The sequence below is a fragment of the Triticum aestivum genome, chromosome 3D, assembly GCF_018294505.1.
Source record: "Triticum aestivum cultivar Chinese Spring chromosome 3D, IWGSC CS RefSeq v2.1, whole genome shotgun sequence".
NCBI lineage: Eukaryota > Viridiplantae > Streptophyta > Magnoliopsida > Poales > Poaceae > Triticum > Triticum aestivum.
Genome location: NC_057802.1, coordinates 555,764,522 through 555,788,722, shown reverse-complemented (window position 1 = coordinate 555,788,722; position 24,201 = coordinate 555,764,522). Strand labels below are relative to the sequence as shown.

Below are 24,201 nucleotides of genomic sequence, written 5' to 3'. Positions count from 1 at the left end.
TGCATGTATTTGCATGGATCTGCGAGTCCGGATTTGAGATAAGTGAATGCCGGAACGGAAATACGAGGTTCTGTTCGAATGCCCCTGCAGGTGTGCTCGGACGCGTCCGCGGACGTATAGGGGGTCGGATTTGCCAAGTCGGGACTAGATCTAACCTGAACAGAAACGCAGCGCATGACGGCCCAAGACTTTTTTCTTGTTGAGAGAAACATACTAATATAAACAAACTAACCTGAGTAATTCCATTAAAAAAGGACTCCCGGCTGCATACTACTCCGACTCTGCTCTCACTCTCAGTGTTCTGCTCCACCGACCCGCAGACCGCAGCCACCGCTTCTCTACTGGATCTGATGGAAGAAACGTCGCTGGAGGCCGCGATTGGGTGGCTGGTGCAGGCCATCTATGCCAGCCTCCTAGTTGGCGGCGAGCTCGATGCTTGGATTCGCCGGGCTGGGCTCGCGGATGACATCGAGAGGCTCAGATCTGAGGTCGAGGGAGTCGAGATGGTGGTCTCTGCTGTCAAGGGGAGGGCGATCGGGAACAAGCCGCTGGCCCGATCGCTCGCCCGCATCAGGGAGCTGCTCTACGGCGCGGATGATCTGGTGGACGAGCTCGACTACTGGAGGCTCCAGCAGCAGCTGGAACTGGAAGGAGGTAAGCCCCCTAGATCCATCCAAGTTTTTTTTTGCCTCTTCTTTCGAATGTGTATGTTCAAATTAAATCTTTCATTCATACGAGGAAATCAAGTATAGAACATATGGACAAATAGCTCAAGAGTCAAATTTATGTTTCATATTTTCTTGTGGTACAGGCGCAAGGCACGACCTTGATGAACCGAATGCACATGGATCACTGCAATTGGAAAGATCGACTGAGAGTAGCAGTGTTGACAGATTAGGGTCCGAGTCCTGGGGACACTTTGATATCGAGGAGTTCCATGAAAATGGAGGGCCTGGCGGAGCAAGATGTAAACACTGTCGTGCCATGGTTGTGTGCACAGCTGACAAGGGGACACCTGTTTTGCGCAAGCATCTCAAGAGTAAAGGTTGTAAGAAGAAACGTGGAGCGAGTGAACCTTCAAGGTAACTGAGAAAATTATATCTTCATTGGTTGTCAGCACATTTTAAGAGTCTTCTGTATACATCTATGGTGGTTCTAACAGCCAATCCACCATTTTTTTTCTTATTGCAGCACTGGTGATGCTACTGCAAGTGCTACTTCTACTGCAACTGATGGTATTTCATCCACCAGAAACATGAGAGAGGCTGAGGTTGAGGAGCCAAAACACGGCACCATATCCGAGACATACACTTGGGATAAGGACAACTTTTCCAATAGGATAAAAGACATAACTCATCAGCTGCAAGGCATCCGAGGAGATGTGAGAGCGGCTCTGATGATACTTGGGTCAGACTCTAGCGCAAGTTCAAATCACCATGTAGAACATCCACACCGTAGAACATCAAGTCTTGTTCAGGGAAAAGTTTATGGGAGGGATCATGAGAAGGCAGAAATCATACGGCTGGTAAAAGGACACAAATTATCTAGCAGTGTAACTGTTCTGACTGTTTTAGGCATTGGTGGGGTTGGGAAGACAACCCTTGCTCAACTGGTATACAACGATCCATCTGTGGAAAGTCAATTTGACCACAGAATATGGATTTCAGTGTCCAACAAATTTGATGAAACGAGAATCTCAAGAGAGATGTTGGATTTTGTCTCCCAAGGAACACATGAAGGGCTGTACAGCTTTGCCAGGCTTCAGGAGGTCTTGAGAGGTTATGTTAAATCAAAGAGGGTTCTACTTGTTTTAGATGATGTCTGGGATGACATGAATGATTGCCAGTGGAACCAACTATTAGCCCCTTTCAAATCTGACAATGCAAAAGGCAATATCATACTTGTGACAACTAGAAAACCATCTGTTGCAAAAAGGAGAGGTACGGTTGAACCAATTAAGTTACCTGGTTTGAAAGAAGATGATTTTTGGATATTGTTTAAAGCGTGTGTGTTTGGTGATGAGAACTATGAAGTGAAAGGTAGTCTTAGGACTTTGGCATGGCAGATAATAGAAAAGTTGAAAGGAAACCCGCTAGCTGCAGAAACTGCAGGGGCATTATTAAGACAGCATCTTACCAGTGAACATTGGAGTAACATTCTGAAGAACGAAGATTGGAAATCCCTGCATCTCACAAGAGGCATTATGCCTACTTTGAAGCTTTGTTATGATCAACTGCCCTACCATTTACAACAATGCTTCTCATATTGTGCTATATTCCCTTGCAATTATCGGTTTCTCGCTGAGGAGATAGTTCGTATTTGGATTTCACAGGGATTTGTGAAGTGTAGTCATTCAGGTATGAGATTGGATGAGATAGGACGGCTCTATCTGACTAATTTAGTGAACCTGGGCTTCTTTCAGCAGATTGAAGAAGGCTACTCTTCAAACAATCAAACTACTTATGTTATGTGTGCTCTTATGCATGATTTCGCAAGGGTAATTTCAAGAGCTGAGTGTGCAACTTTGGATGCTCTACAGTGCAATGAAATTTCATCAACTGTGCTACATTTGTCAATAGTAACTGGTCGTGTGTATTGGTATGATGAGAAGTTTCAAGAGATATTGCGAAATACATTGAAAAAAGTAAAAAATTTGAGATCATTGGTCTTAATTGGACAGTACGACTCCCAATTGTTCCAACAAGTATTTGAGAAGGCACACAATTTGCGTCTGTTACAAGTATCTGCAACTGCTGGGTCTCATTCCTTCCTATGCGGTTTGGTAAATCCTACACATCTTCGGTATCTAAACCTACAGGATGCTCATGTTTGGCCGGAAGATTTACCTCAAGTTTTGAGCAAGTTTCTCCACCTTCAAGTATTAGAAGTTGGCTTATGCCATGATACTTCGTTTACCCTTGAGCGGATGGTTAATCTAGAGGATTGTGGTGAAAGGCTTATATTTCCATCTCTGGAAAGACTTCCGTTTCTTACGACGTTCAAGTTGAGCAACCTGCGGAAAATTAGAGAAGTATCAGTTCCATCATTGCAGGAGCTGATTTTAGTTGAAATGCCAGAGTTGGAGAGATGTACCTGCACTTCCCTAGGGGATTTGAACTCTAGTTTAAGGGTACTGGAGATTCGGAGCTGCCCTGCACTCAAGGTGTTCGATCTGTTTGAGAAAGGTCATAACTTTGCTGAGCAGCCGTCATTGTTTGAAGGTCATAACTACGGAACTGGGTGGAAGCTATGGTTGCCCGGTCTTAGAGTACTCACAGTAATCAATTGTCCTCATTTACTGATGCCGTGTCTCCTACCACATTCAACTAATGTTTCTAGACTGCACATCGACGGAGTTCCAACACTTCTGAAGATGGAGGGATCGTCCACAGAAAAACTAGAAATTTCTCCAAATAGTCGATCTGGTGAGAATTCCGGTGAGACATTGAGATTGGATGGAAAAATATTGTCATTCCATAATTGGGGGGACCTAAAATCCTTGAGCATATCATTTTGTGGAAACCTAACATCTATTTCATTTCGAAGTCTTAATCAGCTCTTCTCTTTAAGGGATCTCCGTATAGTAGGGTGCAGAAAACTTTTCTCTTCAGATGTTCGGCCAGAGCTTACTGATGAATATGCGATAGGTGCATATCGGTTTGGCCTCCGGTGTCTCAGAAGTCTCTATATTAGTTCATCAGGAATAACAGGGAAGTGGTTATCTTTGATGTTGCAACATGCGCAGATCCTGAAGGAATTGTGCTTAAATGACTGCCCTCAGTTTACACAGTTACAGATCGAAGAGGAAGAGAACAGTCAACCAAATTTTATCTCAGCCCCAGAGACTTCATCAAGCTGGGGTCCAGATGGACTTTTGTGCATTCCATTAAATCTCACCTCCTCTCTAGAAAAGATAGCTATTTCTCGAAGCCCTTATTTGAGATTTTACGGGAACAAGGAAGACTTTGCTGGATTTACCTCCCTGCAGGAGCTAATAATTCGATGCTGTCCTGGGCTGCTCTCATCCTTGGTGCATAATGACGGAAATGATGTCCAGGCAAACAGAATATGGCTTCTTCCGCAGCCACTTGGACAAGTTGTGATCAGTCATTATGACCACAAAACACTATCACTCTGCTTCATGGGTAATCTCACTTGTCTCAAAAAATTGGAAGTATTGGAAAGCCCAGGCTTGGAATCTCTACAGCTGCATTCCTGCACATTGCTTGAAGATTTGAGAATTCGTGAATGCAAACAGCTTGCCACAGTAAAGGGAATGCAATCCCTTGTGAACCTCATGAATTTGGAAGTACAAGAAAACCCTAGTTTGGTATCTCTACAGTTGCATTCCTGCAGGTCGCTGGAAGATCTGAGAATTGAAAAATGTGAATCACTCATCGCACTAGAGGGCTTGCAATCCCTTGTGAACCTCAGGAATTTGGCCCTACTCAACTCCCCTGGCTTGCCTCCATATTTCGAACGTTTGTCGGGGCACTATGAGCTGGGCCCTCGACTCGAAAGTCTTCACATTGATGACTTGTCTCTCCTTACCATGTCACTGTGCAATGGCCTCACTTGCCTCCAATGCCTACGACTTGAGAAGCTGGAACAGGGAGGGACAAGACTAACAGATGAGCAAGAGAGAGCGCTACTGCTCCTCAGGTCCCTGCAAAACCTTGAATTTCTTGATTGTTTCAACCTCGTACATCTTCCTGTGAGACTGCACAGCCTTCCTTCCCTCAAGGCATTGAGTATCGTTTGTTGTGATGACATCCCAAGGCTGCCTAAGAAGGGCCTCCCATCTTCGCTGGAAAGGCTAGTGATATACGATTGCAGTACTGAGCTAAAAGAACAGTGTGAATCGCTAACAAGAGGCAAGCTAAGGGTTGTGATGAATGACTGAATTTTGCGCAGGGCGATGCAGAAACATCTTCTTTCAAGATTCAAGACGCGTGTCCTTGTTTGGGGATATGTGCTACAGCTCACCGCTAGGTTTACAACTGTTCTACCATTGATCATGTTATCTTGTGAATTGACATAACTCAGCGTCGTGCTAAAATGAGCAGTCTCTCTGCAAGCATTTGAAGATGTTGAACATATTGTTGATGCAGTAACCATCTTTAGGATCATGACATATACCGTATAATTATAAGGTATTGGAGAGAGTGCTCAGGCCATCCCTGTTTCTCCTGGGCGACCTGTTATATAACCTATGTTTGAAGAAATAAATTATGCTAGACATATTTATCTACTCTTGTGAGTTATGAGTATCAAATACTTGTCTTATTCTGCAGAGTTTTGATTTCACACCAGAACCTCATCCTCTGGTAATTTTTGTCTTATTCTGCAGAGTTTTGGTGTCTCATAATCTCATCTCTGCTATTAACATGTTCGGATTTCTGGAAGCAAACTGGTAATTTTTGCTCTATTATTGCCGTCATGCCAACTAAAAGCAGTCAACAGTTTCTGGCCCAGTAGGTCGGTGTGGCCCGAGTGCTTTGTAATTGTAAACTGGATGGTGTGGTTTCATCAAATGGAATCGGGGTGAGAGCCCTTTTGATCTAAAAAAGGAAAAGAGCAGTCAACAGGTAACCCTATCTGTTTCATTATTTGTTATTCAGTCTCATATTGTGGACTGAAATAGCTGATTAATGACTGCATGCAGAAGATGCATCCACAGATGCATGTGGCCTCAATGCCTTTATGCAGCTGGCTTTATGTCATTTCGTAGACTGAAAATTTTCTGAATTCATTCCTTCCACCTGAAGTAGAAGACTTTTTATGGTGTCAGTTAGTAAGCTAGCTATCTGAACACTGTAGAACATGTTGAGACAATATTAACCTATTAAAGGACCAGTATTCGTTTCGTCAACCAACAGTTATGTCACAGTTATAAGCTAGCTATCTGAATAAACTTAACTTTGCTTCGCTGAAAGTGACACTTAAGTACTTGATAAATATTTGGCTTCAGGTTTGAGTAAGAAGTGGCAGTGAAGTCCTTGTCATGATAATCGGTGTATTACATTGCGTTGCAAAACTCAAGTTTCTTGTCACCTGTTCTTAATGTCCAGCATGGAATTCAAGATATTGCTGTGGAATGGCCAAAGTCTGTGTTGCATTCCATTGCATTGCATGCGTGTGGCTAGAAATTGCTGACTTGCCGGCATGAAGTAAATCAGCCTGATTCCATGCAAAGTCAGTGGTACTTTCTGCTATCGGAGATGCATGCTGTAGAATGTACTCCTGTATACTCTGTATTGCTCCGAGTTCTGCTTGCCAACTTACAGCTCCCCTGGCTCCGGCTATGGAGCAAGGAGTGCAGATTCATGATTCTGGAACAGCCGAACAGGGTGTTTTAATCTGCGCAAAGTCAACAAGGATTTCTATTAGGAGCCAACCCTGAGCTATAATAATACGAGACGAACAAAACCTCGCTCGTCGCCGTCCTGGCATCCCGCTTGTCCCCACATGCTCCGTATTTCTGTCTCTGCTGGTGCCACCACTACTCCCTGCTTGTTGCTGCCAGTCGAGCAAGATGTCCGGTGCTGCGGTGGACAAGGACAAGACGCCGACGGAGGAAGAGAATAAGAATCCGGCGTGGGAGGATGAGGAGGAAAAGGATCAGGCGAGAAAGGAGGTGGTTACAGGTCTGAACTTTGATCCTCTTTCCCACCTATACTTAGCATGATTTATTTTCAGTATTCTCTGTAGTTTATAAGCAGCAAATGCCACCAGGGAATGCTCCATGTTGTAAGAAATTTGTGAACTCTGAACCTAGTCAAGTGCTTCTACTACAAGGTACTATATAGGTACCTGATATTTGGAAACTGTCAAATGCCTTTACCTGCTCACACAATATCCCTGAAACAGCAACTGTTCCACTGGTTTTCTGAAACAGCAACTGTTACAGTGAAGAAAAACCCATGACTGGTTTGTCACAGCCAAAGGTGGGTGCAGGAGATGATGATGATGCGCTGCTAATATTGGACTTGCCAGTGGTAAGCTCATTTTCATAATCAAGAAACATGCTTGTGGCCTTAACAAGTAACACTACCTGACATTTTCTTACTTTTATGCACATGGACAGTATGTATAATGACACCTGAAGCATTTTGGTACTGCATGTCAGTATGTATAATGATTTATTTTTAGTATTATCTTTTCAGTTAAGAGTCATTTTTGTGGCAGCCCAGAGATAGGAACACTGTGTCTAGTCAAGACCTACTTAGCAACAAATTAAGAGTAAGTGGCATCTCGAGAAAATTGAAGTTAATTGATACTAAAGTCCCCATGCTACCTGCTTGTTTTAGTGAAAGGACCAAACCAAATATCCTTCATTTTTAGTACCAGTACATGCCCCTCTTAATTTTTATATAACCAATAATCTGAATTGGTGAAGATTATTAGTATTAATCTGTACAATAGCTTATTTTCATCAGTGCTAGCTAGCTGCATGTCCCAGTTCAGTACACGTGCATGTCCGCATGTTTGCTAGCTGCATGTATGTTATTTGAACAAATGATCGGCATGAAAAAGCTTGATACTATAAGCTACAAAGTAAATTCCTGAAACTTTGTTCTAATATTCAGGACAGGTCTTCAGAGCAGCAGCCATTGACTTGGAAAAGTTCGGGACTAAAATTTGATGTTCAGGAGAATCAAATTCATCGTAAATAAGGGGCTGCCATTGACTTGTCGTTCGTCGCAAAGTTCAGGAGAATCTGAATGTATGTTCAGAACTATGAAATCTGGTGTTCAAGCAGATGTTCAGGATGTGAAATCTGAAACCTGAATCCGATGTTCATGCTAAGCACTGATGTATGCTCACTGAGATTATGTTAGTTTTAAAACTGCTCGTTGCTCCGTTTGATAAACTGAATCTAACATTGTATCAAATGGACCGAAGATTTGCTCGTTGCGCATTTGAAAAACTGAATCTAACATTCTATCAAATGGACTGAAGATTTGCTCGTTGCCGCATTTGAAAAACTGAATCTAACATTATATCAAATGGACCGAAGATTTGCTCGTTACTGCATTTGAAAAACTGAATCTAACATTGTATCAAATGGACCGAAGATTTGCTCGTTGCTGCATTTGAAAAACTGAATCTAACATTGTATCAAATGGACCGAAGATTTGCTCGATGCTGCAAATCTGAATGTAGTTTGAACATTGTTCAGGATTGTAATCTGAATGTGAAACTGATAGAAAGCTACTCCCTCCGTCCCATAATGTAAGACGTTTTTTGACACTACATTAGTGTTAGAAAACGTCTTATATTATGGGACAAAGTAGCATTGATGTATGTTCAAGCTGGATTGCACATGGACACTGAAGTCGTATATAGCTAGTTTGCAAACTAGCGTGCTCATCGGGACACAAAGCTGGCTGTACGCACCATACCTGGCCATGGGAAGCCCGGCCCGGCCGGCCCGGCCCGACCAGGCCTGAAAAAGCCCGACCCAGCCTGGCCCGACGCTGCCCCCGGGCCGGGCTCGGGCCTGGGCCCGTCATTTTTGCATTTCTTTGAAGGTCGGGCCGGGCCGGCCCGGAGCCCGATGGGCTTTTATGTGTTCGGGCCGGGCTCTGGCCTAGAAAACAGGCCCGATGGCCGGGCTCGGGCCTGGGTTTTTTCGTCGGGCTTGGCTAGGCCCGGCCCGAAGCCCGGCCCGGCCCGAGGTATGGCCAGGTATAGTACGCACTAATGAAAGCAGCTAAACTGATGCGGACGTCTGTGCATAATGGGCAGTCAAAACATGCGGACGCGGACACCGTTAACTGCGGCATTAGGAGAGACGTCGGTGTCAACTGCGGGATTAGGAGGGACGTTGAGGATGGCAGTGGGGCGTGAGGATGAGATTGTGTTTTTTTTTGAGAAACAGGGGAGAGATTGTGTAGGTTTCGGTGTGAGGAAGCGAAAATAAAAATATAAATATAAATGATATGGCTCCTCAAGAAGCCGTCGCCGCCTCGTCTTCTTGAGTAGAACACAAATCAAACTTGAAGAAGCATGTGAAAACGGAGCCCTCCCGCCGATAAGGACCGGGATCCACTGCACACCCATGGCCCTAAGGCCACAGGAGACGTGGGAGATCGGCGGTGCCGCCGACGGGAGGCAGAAAGCCTAGCCGCCTTTCCTTGGAGGAGAAACAAAGGGCATGTGATGACTTCATTTATTGTCATGCATGACACATAGTAGCATATCATTTAATATGAAACGGTACCATGATATGATACTCAAACCTCTTTTTCTTCATTTAATTATATGTCATCTCATAAAAATTTCCTAGTTGGCACCAAGGCCGGTCCTGAGATTTTAGTGGCCCGGGGCGAGACTAAAACCCGGGGCCCTTAATGTAGACATCGAAACAATAAAAATCAATATACATATATGTGAAATTTTACCAATAACACTTTAAATGCACCCAAAATCAGTATATGTATCAAATAATTTATAAATATTATGTAAAAATGTCCTAATCCATCATGTGCTAAGGATCTCTGATTCCTGCATCTTGCTAATGCTATACTTGGAGACCTTACAATAGAAGCAAAAAACATTGTCGACATCTATTGAATAAACTAGCCACTTTCAATCATGTTCCTTCTCATTGCTTAATTTCCTATGATAATGAGCATATGAAAAACTGTCTTCCTGCATCATCTAGATGGTATGCCATTTTTTTGTCCTCTCACATAGGCCCTTTCTCAACCAAGATATCTATTGCTTTATTATCAAGATTATTCCAATTTCTTTCATAAATATTAGCAGTATAAACTGGTTGTTCATCAACAGTAGACGGACTGTGCATGTGAATTACCTACATGCTCAGAGGCGACATTGATGTTGATGTCGACATTTCTTCTTACTGATCAAATTCTGAACTTCGATTAGTTTGTTGCCTTTCCTCAACTATCGCCAACTCTCTTCAAAACAAATTATGAATATTTCACACTGTGATTGTACCAAGTCACAATGCTGAAAATAAATAATTCACCATAATAGATGAATAATACTTTCTTCCAGACAACAGAATAAGACACAATGCTGAAATAATAATTATTTTTGCATCAATAGACAATGTTGAGCAGTGCCGATGTGCGGCTATTCATCTACGAGACTAGGAACCTCGATATGAATAGAAGATATACCTTGGGTGGTCGAATCGTTCATAGTTGCAGAGCAAATCATGGTTGCGACGGCCCGTAGGGAATTGAAATTTGGCGGACGATCTGAATTAGGGAGGAAAATTGAATTTAGAAGAAAAGGGAAAAAGAGCGGCAAGCGCGCAATCACCTAGAGACCAGCGTCGGCGGCTGCTGGGAAATTGAGAATCGCTGCCTGAAATGCATGTGTGATGGAGGATCCGGCTTGCCTGATCCCTCCCCATGTTCCCATCCATGCTCCCGCTTCATCCTACGACTGTTTTTTTTTCCTTTTTCCTTTCTAATCTAATCACCCCCAATGATTTTAAGAGATGGGGCCGGGCCTTATTAGAAAGGGGTTAATCAGTTTCTTTTTTTCGGCATGCACTTACTAGCTAACGAATGGGAAGGATCAATCAGTTCCTTTTTTTCGACGTGCTCGTATTAACTAGGAACGAATCAATCGCTGGCTCCTTTCCTGGCTACTAGTACGTGCGTACGTTTCAGCCTGCTGCGTGAGGCCCTGCCGTCAAAATTGATGACCGAAAATATGTTTCGCCATAGCCTACTTTGTACACACCCTGGCGAGGGGCCCCTCGATTTGGGGGGCCGTGGCGGCCGCCACCTGCCCCCCTCAGGGCCGGCCCTGGTTGACATGCATGATACTATCTATAATACTACCATTACGAGCAGCCTAAAGACAGCCCGGGAGGATGGCCGTTAACTAGCTGTGACCTCGGGACGGCTCAGCCTCATAAGTACATCTGTTCCATGAATGGGTTGACGTTTGCTGTCGAAATAAATGCGCCAGTGTGCTCTGATCGGAAACTAACATAATTTAATACAATGTTAGATACAGTTTATCAAATGCAGCAATGAGTAAATCTTCAATTGCGATGCACCTGAACACAAACGAGAATACATTGCAGGGCGCCGATCCACATGCGAATGAATAGGGGCGATTTCGGCCCGGATCATCTTAGCCTAGGATCAGAATTGGATATCACTTCCTTTAGGGCGTTTGTAACCGATCCCCTATATATAACGGAGGATCCGGCGGAGTAAACCCTTACTCCACTAAGTTTTGGCCGGATCTAGCTGATCTAGAAAACCAAATTTGCATAAAGTTCGATATAGATTCAATTTAAACGGCTGAAATTTGACATAATGTACATATAAGCATTAACTTAAATTAAACTTCATCTTAAACTCAACCATACTCTAATCACTCTTATAGAGTGCTAGCCAATTTTCTTGCGACATCCCACCGGTCATGGGGTCCAGCACTGTGCCGTCATCGCCACAGTCGGGGAAGATGCGCCGCCATTCTTCAATGTCGATGTCCTCCCCGTGAACCGCGCACTCGACCAAGAGCTTCCGCTCTGCCTCCACCAGCTTTGGGTATTGGTGAGGGAGGTCCATGTACTCCTCGTCGGCAACCTTTGTCGCGAGGCGCTCCCTCACCTCCCGGTCCTCCCTGGCCACTGATGTACTCACCGTTCCCGATGGCGACGGCTGGAGCTCGACGGGATCGTCCCCCATGGGAAGTTGAGGTACTCCAGGGAGCCGTGCAACCGAATCTGCCACCGGTCATACTCGGGGACGATGAGTTCGGCCGTGTGGAAGGGTCCGAGCCAATGGCATTGGTGGGTGTCGCCGTTCGTGATCTCCGCCACCCACGTCCCCCACTCCCTATGTCGGATACTGGGGGTAGTACTTCCTCTGTGGCTGCCGTGGCACGGGGAGTTTGGGGAAGCCGGCGAGGCGGCCCGATGAGGCCGCATCATCATGGCGGCGGCGGCTTGAGGAGGAGCTGCTTGAAGACGCGCGGCTCACGTGGCGGTGGAGATCGATGAAGGGGACCTCCGGTCACGGGGTCCGGCCATTGGGAGGAGGTGGCGGCGGGGGGGGGGGGGGGGTGGTGGTGTTGGTGGTGGGAGGGGGCGGCTGCAAGGAGGAAGGCAAAGGAGGCAGGGAGAGGAGTGAAGAATTTTTACTCCACCGCTAAGCGTGGAGTAAATATAGGCTAGGGATACAGCCTGGAGGATAAATTTTACTCCTCTACCAGCTATTGGATTATGTTGTTTGCAATCCCACCACTGAGAAATGGGTGTCCGTGCCTGCCACCGACTGATCCTGCAAGGTGCGCGTCGCTCGCCTCGGAATCGACCGGGCCGTTACTTCTCACTTGCATGTATTTGAGTTCATAGATGAGGAGTCGTGGGGTATGGGCGAGCACGAGCAAAGCAAGTGCTATGGACGCATCCAAACACTAGCAATTTACTCGTCCAAAGCTGGAGCGTGGAAATATCAGAACAGTTGAGCACGGTCCATTTGCGATACCCAAGAATTCACTCGGCTCATTTTTAAACGGGATCCTAAATTTGGCTGCCTATAATAATTTAATTGTAGCTGTTGATGTGGAAGGACATAATTGGTCGCTTGTTCATATTCCTAAGCCACCGTACTATGCTGGTGATATCAATGGCATATTACCATCACAGTGACAGTTGTATTTTGCAAATAGTACTGCTGATCCTGATTGTTCTGAATTATCAATCTGGGTTCTTGACGACTTCATTACAGGAAAACGGACTTTGAAGCACCATGTGAGCCACTTACAGTTTTTGGGAACAAAGTATTCATCGTATGCGAATAATTAGTGTTATTTCAATGCATCCAGAACCCAGTTTGATTTTTATAGTCGATGGGCATGACAAGACACTAATGTCATATGACATGGATTCTAGGCAGCTGCGTTATACTCCTTGTGTTCCTAAATATAAGTCTTTTTTAGAGATTCGAATAAGTGACTACATACGGTGCAAAATGAGTGAATCTACATCTAAAATATGTCTATATACATCCAAAAGTAGTCTATAGTGAAATCTCTAAAAAGAATATTTAGAAACAGAGGGAGTATATGTCAACCTGGCTCTGAGTGTAAAGCTGAAGCGCCTGGCAGTCATTGACAGATATGCACTAAATGTCTTAGTTGCATGCCGCAGCTTCAAAATTGCCCATGTTTCTGATGATAATGGAGTTAGGTCTTCAATTTGGGCAGCAGTTACTGGGGTAGGCATTTATGTCGTTGTGATAGGTTCTGTTGGCGCTGGAGTACTCATGTCCTGACTATTGCAGTTAACTTGGTGACTGAACTTGGGTTTGTTTAATTGTAAAAATTCTTGGCAGTTAGCAGCCCATGCAGTTGTAACACCCTGTTACTTAAATCATGGACACCATGATCGTTTAGTAAACAATCATTACTGTCTTTTATATTATTGTAGTTAACTTGGTGACTGAACTTTTGCCTTTGGATCTGCTTTTGCTTTCTCATGCTACTGAATACCTAGATTCCATTTTTAACAATATGGACTGGAAGCTTTTGTTTATCTCTTGTTAACATTGCAATGATCTATGTGTAAGATATTTCTTTCGGAATTAGATAATGTTTTCCAGGATGTACATTTTTCGTAATCTAAACTGGAATTATGTCGTTTCTTGTGGGACCTTTTTACTATTTAATTGCATAATTCATTTATTGCAATATGTGATCTTCACATGGTATGTAGTGGATGATCGGATCCACCTGAAGTAGGAGACTTTTGGTGGCAGATGCCTTCTCTGTATATTAGTTTGAAATACTTTCAGACATGTTGTATTGCAACACGATGCTGGTGTATGCCCGTTGATTTTCACTACGCCCTTCCATTTTCTTTCCTCGTGTATTCTGTGACATACGTGACTACGTGTCGCAAACATTACCGAATACTTCCTCCCACTCAAAAAATGACATAGTTTGACTTGCTAAATTTGTGCTTTGACTATCAACTAGTGAAATAATGTACTTATATTGCACAAAATAGACATCATTAGATTCGTACTCAAAAGCACTTTCGCTTGATTATGATTTATGACCAGTAGATGAAAGAATTACAGTTAAAGCAAGAATTTGGGCAGTCGAAATACGCTTTCTTTTGGGATTCGAAGAGACTACATACGATGGTTACTACGCCGATCCCACCTACTAGCAACCTACTTGCTCATCCTATTGCCGGTAGTTATTCCTAACCCTCCACCTCCATATGCGTGGAACCTGCAACCTCGTTCATCCAAGCCAGTTATTGTGGATGGCTCCTTCCACCACCACCAAACCCACAACTCCGGCCGCCGTCCCCTCTCCTCAACCACCACCCAACCCTCCTGCTCCGGCCTCCTTCCACGACCCCATCTCATGGCACGACTCTTCTACCTCCAAGGCCTTGCGTGTGGCCCTTGGGGTTGGGGATGCCATGTGCGACGACTTCCAAGCGCAGGTCTGGCGCTGCCTCTCCAAGCACATCAATCCGCGACGCCACGAGCCTCCATGCTTCCTCTCCATGCAAGTCCACCATTCCTCGCTTGATCTCGACGAAGAGCTCGTTGCCATCCTCATGCAAGCTTGTCTGGGCGGTAACGCTCCGGCTTTCCAGGTGACTTGCCTCAAGGATGAACTCTTTCGCATCACTGTCTCTGACACGCGCATCGTTCGCGCTCTCCTCGCCGAGCCCGTGCTCATTGCCACAACCCACTCTATCCAGTTTCTTCCATTCCCACCGCCTCAACACCCTCAGCAACCATCCATCAACCACAAAAAACCCTGGACATCGGTGACCGCTTTGGCCACGCGGATGCGTTCTTGTGCTCTCAGCTCGGGTTCTTCCCCACGCCGGGCATCGACTTTTCACGTAACATGCTTGATCTGTTCTCCTCCACAGTCTTCGCCTCTCCCCAAGCCCCTGGCTCGTCCGTCAAAATCATCTTCTTCATCCACAAGGCGGACTTCATGGTCGACGAACCTCTTGTCGCCTTCCATCGAGCGCCTTTCGAATGCGGCATTCGCGGCGACGGTCTCTTCCTACCACGTCGCGACGCTCATGGCCGCCTGCTCCTCGATTGTTGCTCCTCACATGTTCGCCACAATCACCGTCGCGCCGCTGGCGATGCCGGTCTCGCCTCCAAGGCTGATGGCCTCGCCGCTCTTGGTCTCTGCGGTGCCTCCGCACCTCGCCGTCGCTTCGCCCCCACGCTCCTCCCCGTGCATGGCCTCCATGCATGCGGGGCCCGCCACCACCAACGGTCGTCTGCCACTTGGGACCACTGCGGCTACCCCAACACTCAGCCACTCGCGATCGCATGCAAAGGTACGACTGTTCCGTCCTGGGATCTCGTTTAATAAGCTGATTTTCTCGAAGTACCACTGCCTTGTCACCACACCCACTACATGCCTCTCACATAAACCAACTACACCTATATGGGTTGTCTTCTGCTCTGAGTCGGTTTGCGCTAATGAAACTCTGATTAATAATGCCTTAGACCACCAGTTCTCGTTTCAACATGTTTTCCATGCGGACACGCTTGCACCGAACTTGTTCTTGGTGCATGTGTTCTCGGTTAAGGTATGAAGTGAAGTTCTCCGTTGCGCGCCAATAGAGTTTTCAAATTTTAAACTTCAGCTCTTTGACTCGTTTGACCAAGCATCAGAAACAGTGCTATCTGTACCCTTACCAATTGTGTTCGAACCGGACTCCATTGACCCGTCCTCTCCCGTCCTGCCTACCCACTCCACGTCCTTGCTTGGACTGCACCCGTCAACTAAAATAACCTCACAAGATCTCTCTCAACTGACCCCGGGGATCAACACACTGTTCTAGGCAGGGATTCCCCTGCAGCTGCATCGGTTGACCACAATCCACTCGATGGCCATGGACACGTGGACCTCTCGACCAGCTTCGCCTCTCCCGTCACGTCTCCCCGCAACCTTTCAAAGGAAAGAAAACAAGACCTTGTAGATGACTGTGCCGTCCCCCCCCCCCCTCGGCCTACCCATTTCTTTAAACCCTGAGACGCTAGACCACCCACTCCCACGCTATCCATCTGCTAGCTGCCTCTGACTGCTCGGCCCCGCTGGCGTCGCCGCAGCCGCCCCCCGGTCGGCTCCTGGGGCTGCTCGATCTTGCCAACGCGCATGCTGACCCAAAATCCTACCGTAGTGCCGCTGACTGCCGGGACCCAACTAGCCCCTCCCGCCCGCTCTCACCGCACGCAAAATCTAACGCATGCATGCACACGCATGCGCCCATCATCACGTCTACTCTACCACCTGCCTCCCCTACCTCCGTCAGCCTACACAATGCCCCATCCCCTCAGCTCCATCCCGTGATCGCCATAGACCATTGCCACGCCCCTGCCAGCGCTGCCAACCCTGCGTGTTCTTCGGTCTCCACGCCGCTGCAGAACCCGCGCTCCTACCGGGAGGTTTTGCTGAGCTCCCCGCCTCGGGCCCCTGAAATCGCTCCCTCCCATCCATCGGCCACCCCTGCCTACAAATCAGCCCCTCCCCGGATGGCCAGCCTCAATCACATCCACCACCGATATAGTCGCAAGCAAAAACCTAGATGCTTCCGGTGCCTTGCCAGTGACCACCTCATCTCCGACTGCCGCGACCCCGTCCGCTGCTCCCGCTGCTGGTGCTCTGGTCATCGGAGTTTCAGGTGCAAGGCCGTCCGCTTCCTTCCTTTCTTCCCTACTATGCCCCCACTCCGCGTATTAACCCTGCTTTTGTGCGTCCATCCTGCAGCACCATGGCGCACACGACGGGCACCCACACCGCCTCCGGCTCGTCGGCTGGATCCAAGCGTTCGGACGGCGCTCCTATCTAGTTCGGCTCCCACTGCGTCCTCACCAACGACCTTCCCCCCTTCCGCCTCCCACTCATCTTCGGACCCCGCATCTCCACCTCTTCGCCACCGGCGCCGTCCTTCGCTCCGCCATCTCCTCCCTCCCCAGCCACCACCGCTCCATCTGCTTCAAGCTGCTCTCCTCCGGCACCCCACATCCCATTGCTCGTCCCACCAAGCTGTCTCGTTCGCCAAGTCGACAACCTCTCCTATGTCCACCTCGTAAACCCCCATGCACAACCCCTTCCGCTTCATCCGTCAGGCCATCCCTCTCCACCGAAACAATCCCACGTTCGGTGTCACATCCTCTGGCCGTGGCGCGGCGCGTCTTTCCTTTGCAAATGCAGAGGAACGCTTCGCGGTCACTTGCCATGGCCCTATCCACCACGAGGGCAATACCCTCTTCTTCGAGCGTCCCGAGCACGCTGATAATAGATCCATGGCCATCTTCATTCACATGGCTGAGATCGAGGCCTTTGACTACCCCGACGAGCTCTGGCACCCTGAGGGGGCAGACTACTTCTTCTCCCACCTGGGTGACTTTGTGTCCGCAGACCAACACTGCTTCCAGGGTGACCACTCCAGCGTTCGCGCTCTCGTCATTGTCGCCCGAGACTTTGTCCTTCCTCCCTGCCTGATGGTGCGCCTACCTGACAACGATGTGGTTGTCGTCAAACTTGAGAGTCGTGCTCTTTTCCGCCATGGCTCGGACGCCTCACCCTTCTCCTCTGAGGACGACGACACCTCTTCCCTTTCCTCCCAGATATCCAATCCACGCCTGTCCCCCATCACCACACGTCAGATCCGAAGCATCGCTGCTGCCATGTCCCCATTCGCATGTAGGCCCGAATCCCCCTCAGGTCCCCCACCATCTCCCGTTACTGCGACGCCCCTTGACGGCATCCCCATCCTCACTGTCATGGCGGATGGCATGCCCGTCGCCATGCTTGTCCATGCTCCATGGTCTCCCCCCACCTGCTCTTCCCCCTCGCTCGCCAGCTTGCCCGATCACGAGCTACCCGTCCCTTGCTCGCATTGCCAGCTCCCCCCGCTCCAGCTCCCCTGCCGCCTGCACTGTCCCCGCCTCGCTCTACTCCTGCCCTTCCAGTGCCACCACTGTCGGAGGTTGAGGCCGACCCGGCTCCTGATCTGCCTCCTGAGCCTACACATGAGTGCCTAGCCAGGCGCATCAGCAGGCGGGCCAAGATGGCGGCTGACTCTGGTGTCAAGGCCAGACGCAGTGCTCGCCTGGCCGAAATCGAGCCGCCTATCTACTCCTCCATGACTGCCAAGGCTATGCGCTCCAAGGCAAAGAAGCTCGACCTCTCATCTGCATCGAAGGATCTCTCGGACGCCCTTGTCCATGCTCGTCTCTGTGATGAGTCTGGTTTCGTCGACGACTCGGCCCGCGGTCCTGCCTCACCGGATGACCTCGCGGCCATTGCTGTTGCTTGCGGTGCTACGCCGGAGATGGCTGCTGACATCGCATCGGGCTCCGGTGGCCTGGGATCGCCATGATTAGGTCTTCAACCTTCAACGACCACTCTGGTGGCGGCCCTTGCTGGCCATGTATCCGGTGCGATGCACCCTACCGTAGTCTCTCTGTTAAGTTTAAGTTAGCTTAATTGTGCTCATGCCTACTTCTGTCAGTCCGTCTCACTGTATCCCAACCCTGGATGGTTGTTTGCTCGGTCAGTTCTCCTATGTAAGGTGGTTGCTAAAGTTTCCATTATGAGAAATGAATCCTACTCTATCGTGTCCTGAAATGTCCGCGGACTAGGTGATCGATAATGACAAATGCGCCAATGTGTTCTCTGAAATCAACCAGTTGCGTCCCTCGATCGCTCTGTTTCAAGAAACTAAGTTACACAAACCAGATACCATTAAGCTTCACTCGATCTTGCCACGTTTCCTTGACTCAAATAACCACCTCGACGAATCGGCTCCGCGGGTGGTATTCTCTCTGCCACTAATTCACGTTGCTTTACACTTCTTAACTGTCAACATAGGCGTTTTTCATCCACCCTAACCCTCTCATGCCTCACCTCGCAACACAATATCTGTATCACAAACGTCTACGACCCTTCGCAAAGGGATCTAAAACTAGAATTCCTGGAAGAGCTTAAGCAAATCGAACCACCACCAGAATCCCCCTGGCTTCTCATCGGAGACTTCAACCTAATAATCCGCTTCCCTAATGAAAAAATAATAATAATTTTCGCCGATGTGAGGCTGATGCCTTCAATGACACCATTGATCATCTCGCGCTCCTCGAACTCCCTCTTCTTGATCGCCAATTCACTTGGTCAAATAAGAGAACGTCTCCCACACTAGTACGGCTAGATAGGGTTCTTATAAACCTAGCCTGGGATGGGCTCTTTCCCAACTCGCACCTCACCTCTCTCACTCGATTCGCCTCCGATCACGTACCGCTCCTAGTTACTATATCCACAACTATATATAACGGAGGATCCGGCGGAGTAAACCCTTACTCCACTAAGTTTTGGCCGGATCTAGCTGATCTAGAAAACCAAATTTGCATAAAGTTCGATATAGATTCAATTTAAAAGGCTGAAATTTGACATAATGTACATATAAGCATCAACTTAAATTAAACTTCATCTTAAACTCAACCTAAACATAAACTCAACTATACTCTAATCACTCTTATAGAGTGCTAGCCAATTTTCCTGCGACATCCCACCGGTCATGGGGTCCAGCATTGTGCCATCATCGCCACAGTCGGGGAAGATGCGCCGCCATTCTTCAATGTCGATGTCCTCCCCGTGAACCGCGCACTCGACCAAGAGCTTCCGCTCTGCCTCCACCAGCTCTGGGTATTGGTGAGGGAGGTCCATGTACTCCTCGTCGACAGCCTTTGTCGCGAGGCGCTCCCTCACCTCCGGTCCTCCCTGGCCACTGATGTATTCACCGTTCCCGATGGCGACGGCTGGAGCTCAACGGGATCGTCCCCCATGGGAAGTTGAGGTACTCCATGGAGCCGTGCAACCGAATCTGCCACCGGTCATACTCGGGGACGATGAGTTCGGCCGTGTGGAAGGGTCCGAGCCAATGGCATTGGTGGGTGTCGCCGTTCGTGATCTCCGCCACCCACGTCCCCCACTCCCTCTGTCGGATGCTGGGGGTAGTACTTCCTCTGTGGCTGCCGTGGCACGAGGAGTTTGGGGAAGCCGGCGAGGCGGCCCGATGAGGCCGCATCATCGTGGCGGCGGCGGCTTGAGGAGGAGCTGCTTGAAGACGCGCGACTCACGTGGCGGTGGAGATCGATGACGGGGACCTCCGGTCACGGGGTCCGGCCATTGGGAGGAGGTGGCGGGGGGGTGTTACTTGTCATTTAGTTACAAAAAATATATGAAAATGTACTATTCCCTCCTATCCGTGTTACTTGTCGCCGCTTTAGTAAAGTTGTAATAAAGCAGCGATAAGTAATATGCACAGGAGGAAATACTATTTTTTTCTATATTTAGGTCACTTTGAGAGAGCATTTTACTTTTTTTTTTCCTTTTTGAGATGGTGAGAATTTTACATCTTTCTTTTTCTTGAGAGGAAGAGCATTTTACAACTATCTCGTGTGTTCGGACCAATGCGGCCCATTCAAGAGAGAATGAAACAGCCACATGGCCCAACCTTCGCTTTTGGAGATGCACCTGTTGGAGGGCAAACCCTATTTGGCGCTGCAGGCGCCCGTTATAGGCCAATTTGCTAACGGGCGCCTGCAGCGCACGTCCCCCCACCACGATTGGGCCGGCCCAGTTGGTTTCCTTCACTGTTTCTGGTAAAAACTGAAAAAAGGGTGGGCGCTGTAAGAACTCGAACCAGCGATCTCTTGGCTCAGGGCGAGGTGCGAAAACCACCCGGGACAACAAACGTCGTGTGTTTTGGTTTCTCCCATTTGCCCTTTTTGTTCGTTAATTTTGTTTCTTTTTTCACTTTCCTGTTTGTATTTTCTTTATTTTTCTGTTTCTTTTCTTTTTCTATTTCAATTATGCACAAACTTTTTAAATTCAATGAAATTTTTCTTCAAACCGATGAACTATTTTTCGAACTTGATGAACTATTTTCAAATTCTATGAACGTTTCAAATTCTCTAAACTTTTTTAAGTTTTCACGAACTTTTTTTCAAATTCGATGAACTTTTTTCAATTTTTGCGAATTTTTTACAAATTTGATGAACTTTGTTTCACGATTAATGAACTTTTTTCGAATTTGATAAAAAAAGTTTCCAAATTTGATGAATTTTTTCCAAGATTGATGAATTTTTCCTTCAAATTGATGAACTTTTTTCAGAATCGATGAACTTATTTTTCAAACTCGATGAATTTTTTGTCAAAACCGATAAACTTTTTTGATAACGATGAACTTTTTTTTCCGAAAACGATGAACTTTTTCAGCTTTATCATAAAGTTTGTTTTCCAAAATCGGTGAACTATTCTAAGTTTGTGAACTTTTCTTTAGAAACGGTGAACTATTTCTCAAAATCATTGAGCTTTTTTTTTGAAGTTTTTGAAATTTTGTCTCAAAATCGATGAACGTTTTAAACTCACGATTTTACAAAAATAAATAAATAAACTGAATGATAAATAAATAGCGTGTGTATGCTAGTTCATGTACAGTTACCGCTATTTAAAATCACAAGTGACAATTGGCTATGGTGGCCAGCTACGGTCGAACAAGCCTTGGCTTCGCGAGCTCGCGATTTCGATTGCTGGAGCAGTCATCTTTTTTGCGTTATTCTAGCTTTTTGTGATCGCCACGCTTTCCCATTACGGGCCGGCCCAACAACGTGCTGCCGCGGGCGCCAGCTTCCCCTGTTGGAGATGCTCTTAGTTTTTTTTTTAAATGGTTACCGGGGATACACTTTCCACCTCGATATATTTCGACTTTTGAAAAGTTTTTACGAGGGTCACAAAGAGTGTGAAGAGAGGAAATCACGCTACATATCATAATGTTCGTCTAGCTCTTTTAATTTTGAACAATGTGGCCATGTGGATGTGGTCATGTCAGAAGTAGTATCTATCGACCGGAAGACATTGGAGTTCCTAGCGTCCCAAATTTTCCAGAGAAGAATCATTCGGATGAAGCTGTTGATGGCAAATGGAAGTTCAGAGGGCATAGCTGAGTACCAGAAATTGCCAATGGGATTGAAATTTGGCCGGATGGAGGCATCATGCTTCGTTTACTTCAAAAACGATGCCTCCTCATGATATTCCATTTGTACAGGCATGGTGCCTGCCATGATGGCCATATTTGGGTCAGTTACACATTTCTTTTCACTCTGAATGAACACATTCCTCGATGCCTACTAGTCCAAGCACGCTAGATGTGTCTAACTCCTAGATCCAAGTGACATTGCTTCCTCTTCCTTGTAAGTCTGAACATCTGAGAGATGATGTAGGCTGGAGGCCATTTGAAAAAGGCACACAACAACTAGATATATATGGAGCAAAGATTGAAGGTAGTGCATCCCTGATACTCACACAATGAGTTTGCAGGTTGGTATGGTGGGTGCACATTAAACATTTACAAAGCCCAAATAATGATGAATATATCTTTTAGTACAATAAAAATTCAAATCTTAATTCAACTTCAATTCCATGGTTGTTGCATACTACTCCATCTGTATATTAAGACGTTTTTCGTCACTATATGAGTGTCAAAACGTCTTATAATATGATACAGAGGTTGTAGATTTTAGTAGAAAAATTGAGGTATTTTTTCCGTAAAGGAGGTTGAAACCCTCAGTCCGCTGGTCCTTTGGGGTCTTAGCACGACGACTTTCCGACTGTCTACTGCAACAAGGTTTTCCGACTCCGATGAGGGAGGGGTGATGACTGCGGCGCGCCTTCGGCTCGCTCTAGTGTTTGTAGTCGTCGCTAGGTGTATTATGGACCTGGTTGTAATTTGTATTTCCTCTAGTCTTCTTTATACTGTCGTGATTGATTATGAATACATTGGAAAGTCCTTTCGCAAGAAAAAAGAAACCCTCGGCCTCTGCATAATTGTAATGCACACAACCATCTTTATTAGAGTTGATATAAGGAAACAAAGCCAAAACATCAATAACTAGAGTACAAAATATGGACAACTGCATCAGAACCATTACAAGATATAATTTTAGCACCAATGGCTAAGTCGGGTGTTTCCACAACAACGCCTTCAAGAAGAATAAACATGCGCGCATCGCCGTCACCATGTCCGACCAAAGATGGCTAAGATAAGGACACTCATCCAGGTTGCGACACCGACAAATGAAGGTTAGCACATCAACAACAAGGCAACACCTTCAACAAGGAATCAATGCAATTTCGTCGCTGCTGAGCCCAACCAATAAAGATCGGGACGAGAGTTTCCACCCTGGACATGAAGTGGTGCTTCAATTACCATATTAAAGATGGATCTTCCGCTATTCTACGAGCATGTAATTGAGTAATTGAAGCATCACTTCATGTCCGGGGTGATACTAGTGAATGGGTGGAACATCCCTGCGGTGCACCCGGCATGTTCCACCCATTCACTAGAGTCACTCTGGCCTGGCGTGGAGGAAAATCCATGACATTCCTAGGGACGCTACCCCGTGCTCCTCCATGTGTACAAAGCGGGGGTGTTGTCGTGCTTGATGCGCTACCAATGCGCCCTTGCCCAAACAACTCCATATTTTGCTGTTGTCGTTAGAAGCCTCCTCATGCACAGGCCGCTGCCCGCCTCAGTGATGCCACGCTAATTCTCCGATACTGGGAAGCACCGCCATGCACCGACAAACCGCTCAGCCTCCACGCCGCTCCGTAGGGGCGTCTCGGGTGTGATCCAAATTCATGGCCGCATCCCTCCCTTCCCGTTCAATTCTTCATGCCGTCGCTAGAGGGTACCGACGACGGAAAATACCATGTGGAGTTTTGTTGGAAATATGCCCTAGAGGCAATAATAAATGGTTATTATTATATTTCTTCGTTCATGGTAATTGTCTATTGTTCATGCTATAATTGTGTTATCCGGAAATCGTAATGCATGTGTGAATACATAGACCACAACGTGTCCCTAGTAAGCCTCTAGTTGACTAGCTCGTTGATCAACAGATAGTCATGGTTTCCTGACTATGGACATTGGATGTCATTGATAACGGGATCACATCATTAGGAGAATGATGTGATGGACAAGACCCAATCCTAAGCATAGCTCAAAGATCGTGTAGTTCGTTTGCTAGAGCTTTTCCAATGTCAAGTATCTTCTCCTTAGACCATGAGATCGTGCAACTCCCGGATACCGTAGGAGTACTTTGGGTGTGCCAAACGTCACAACGTAACTGGGTGACTATA

At 46.9% G+C, this 24,201-nt stretch overlaps 1 protein-coding gene across 1 annotated transcript; it reads left to right on the top strand.

Moving 5' to 3' along the window:
• The first annotated feature begins 78 nt into the window (after positions 1–78).
• Positions 79–7,961, top strand: LOC123076495 (uncharacterized). Its single transcript, XM_044498708.1, has 10 exons — positions 79–114; positions 255–654; positions 812–1,082; positions 1,192–4,885; positions 5,295–5,327; positions 6,527–6,647; positions 6,712–6,798; positions 6,916–6,998; positions 7,189–7,242; positions 7,590–7,961. Exons 1-10 carry the CDS (start codon positions 79–81, stop codon positions 7,674–7,676), a joined length of 4,866 nt encoding a protein of 1,621 aa, XP_044354643.1. The 3' UTR covers positions 7,677–7,961.
• The last annotated feature ends 16,240 nt before the right edge of the window (positions 7,962–24,201 follow it).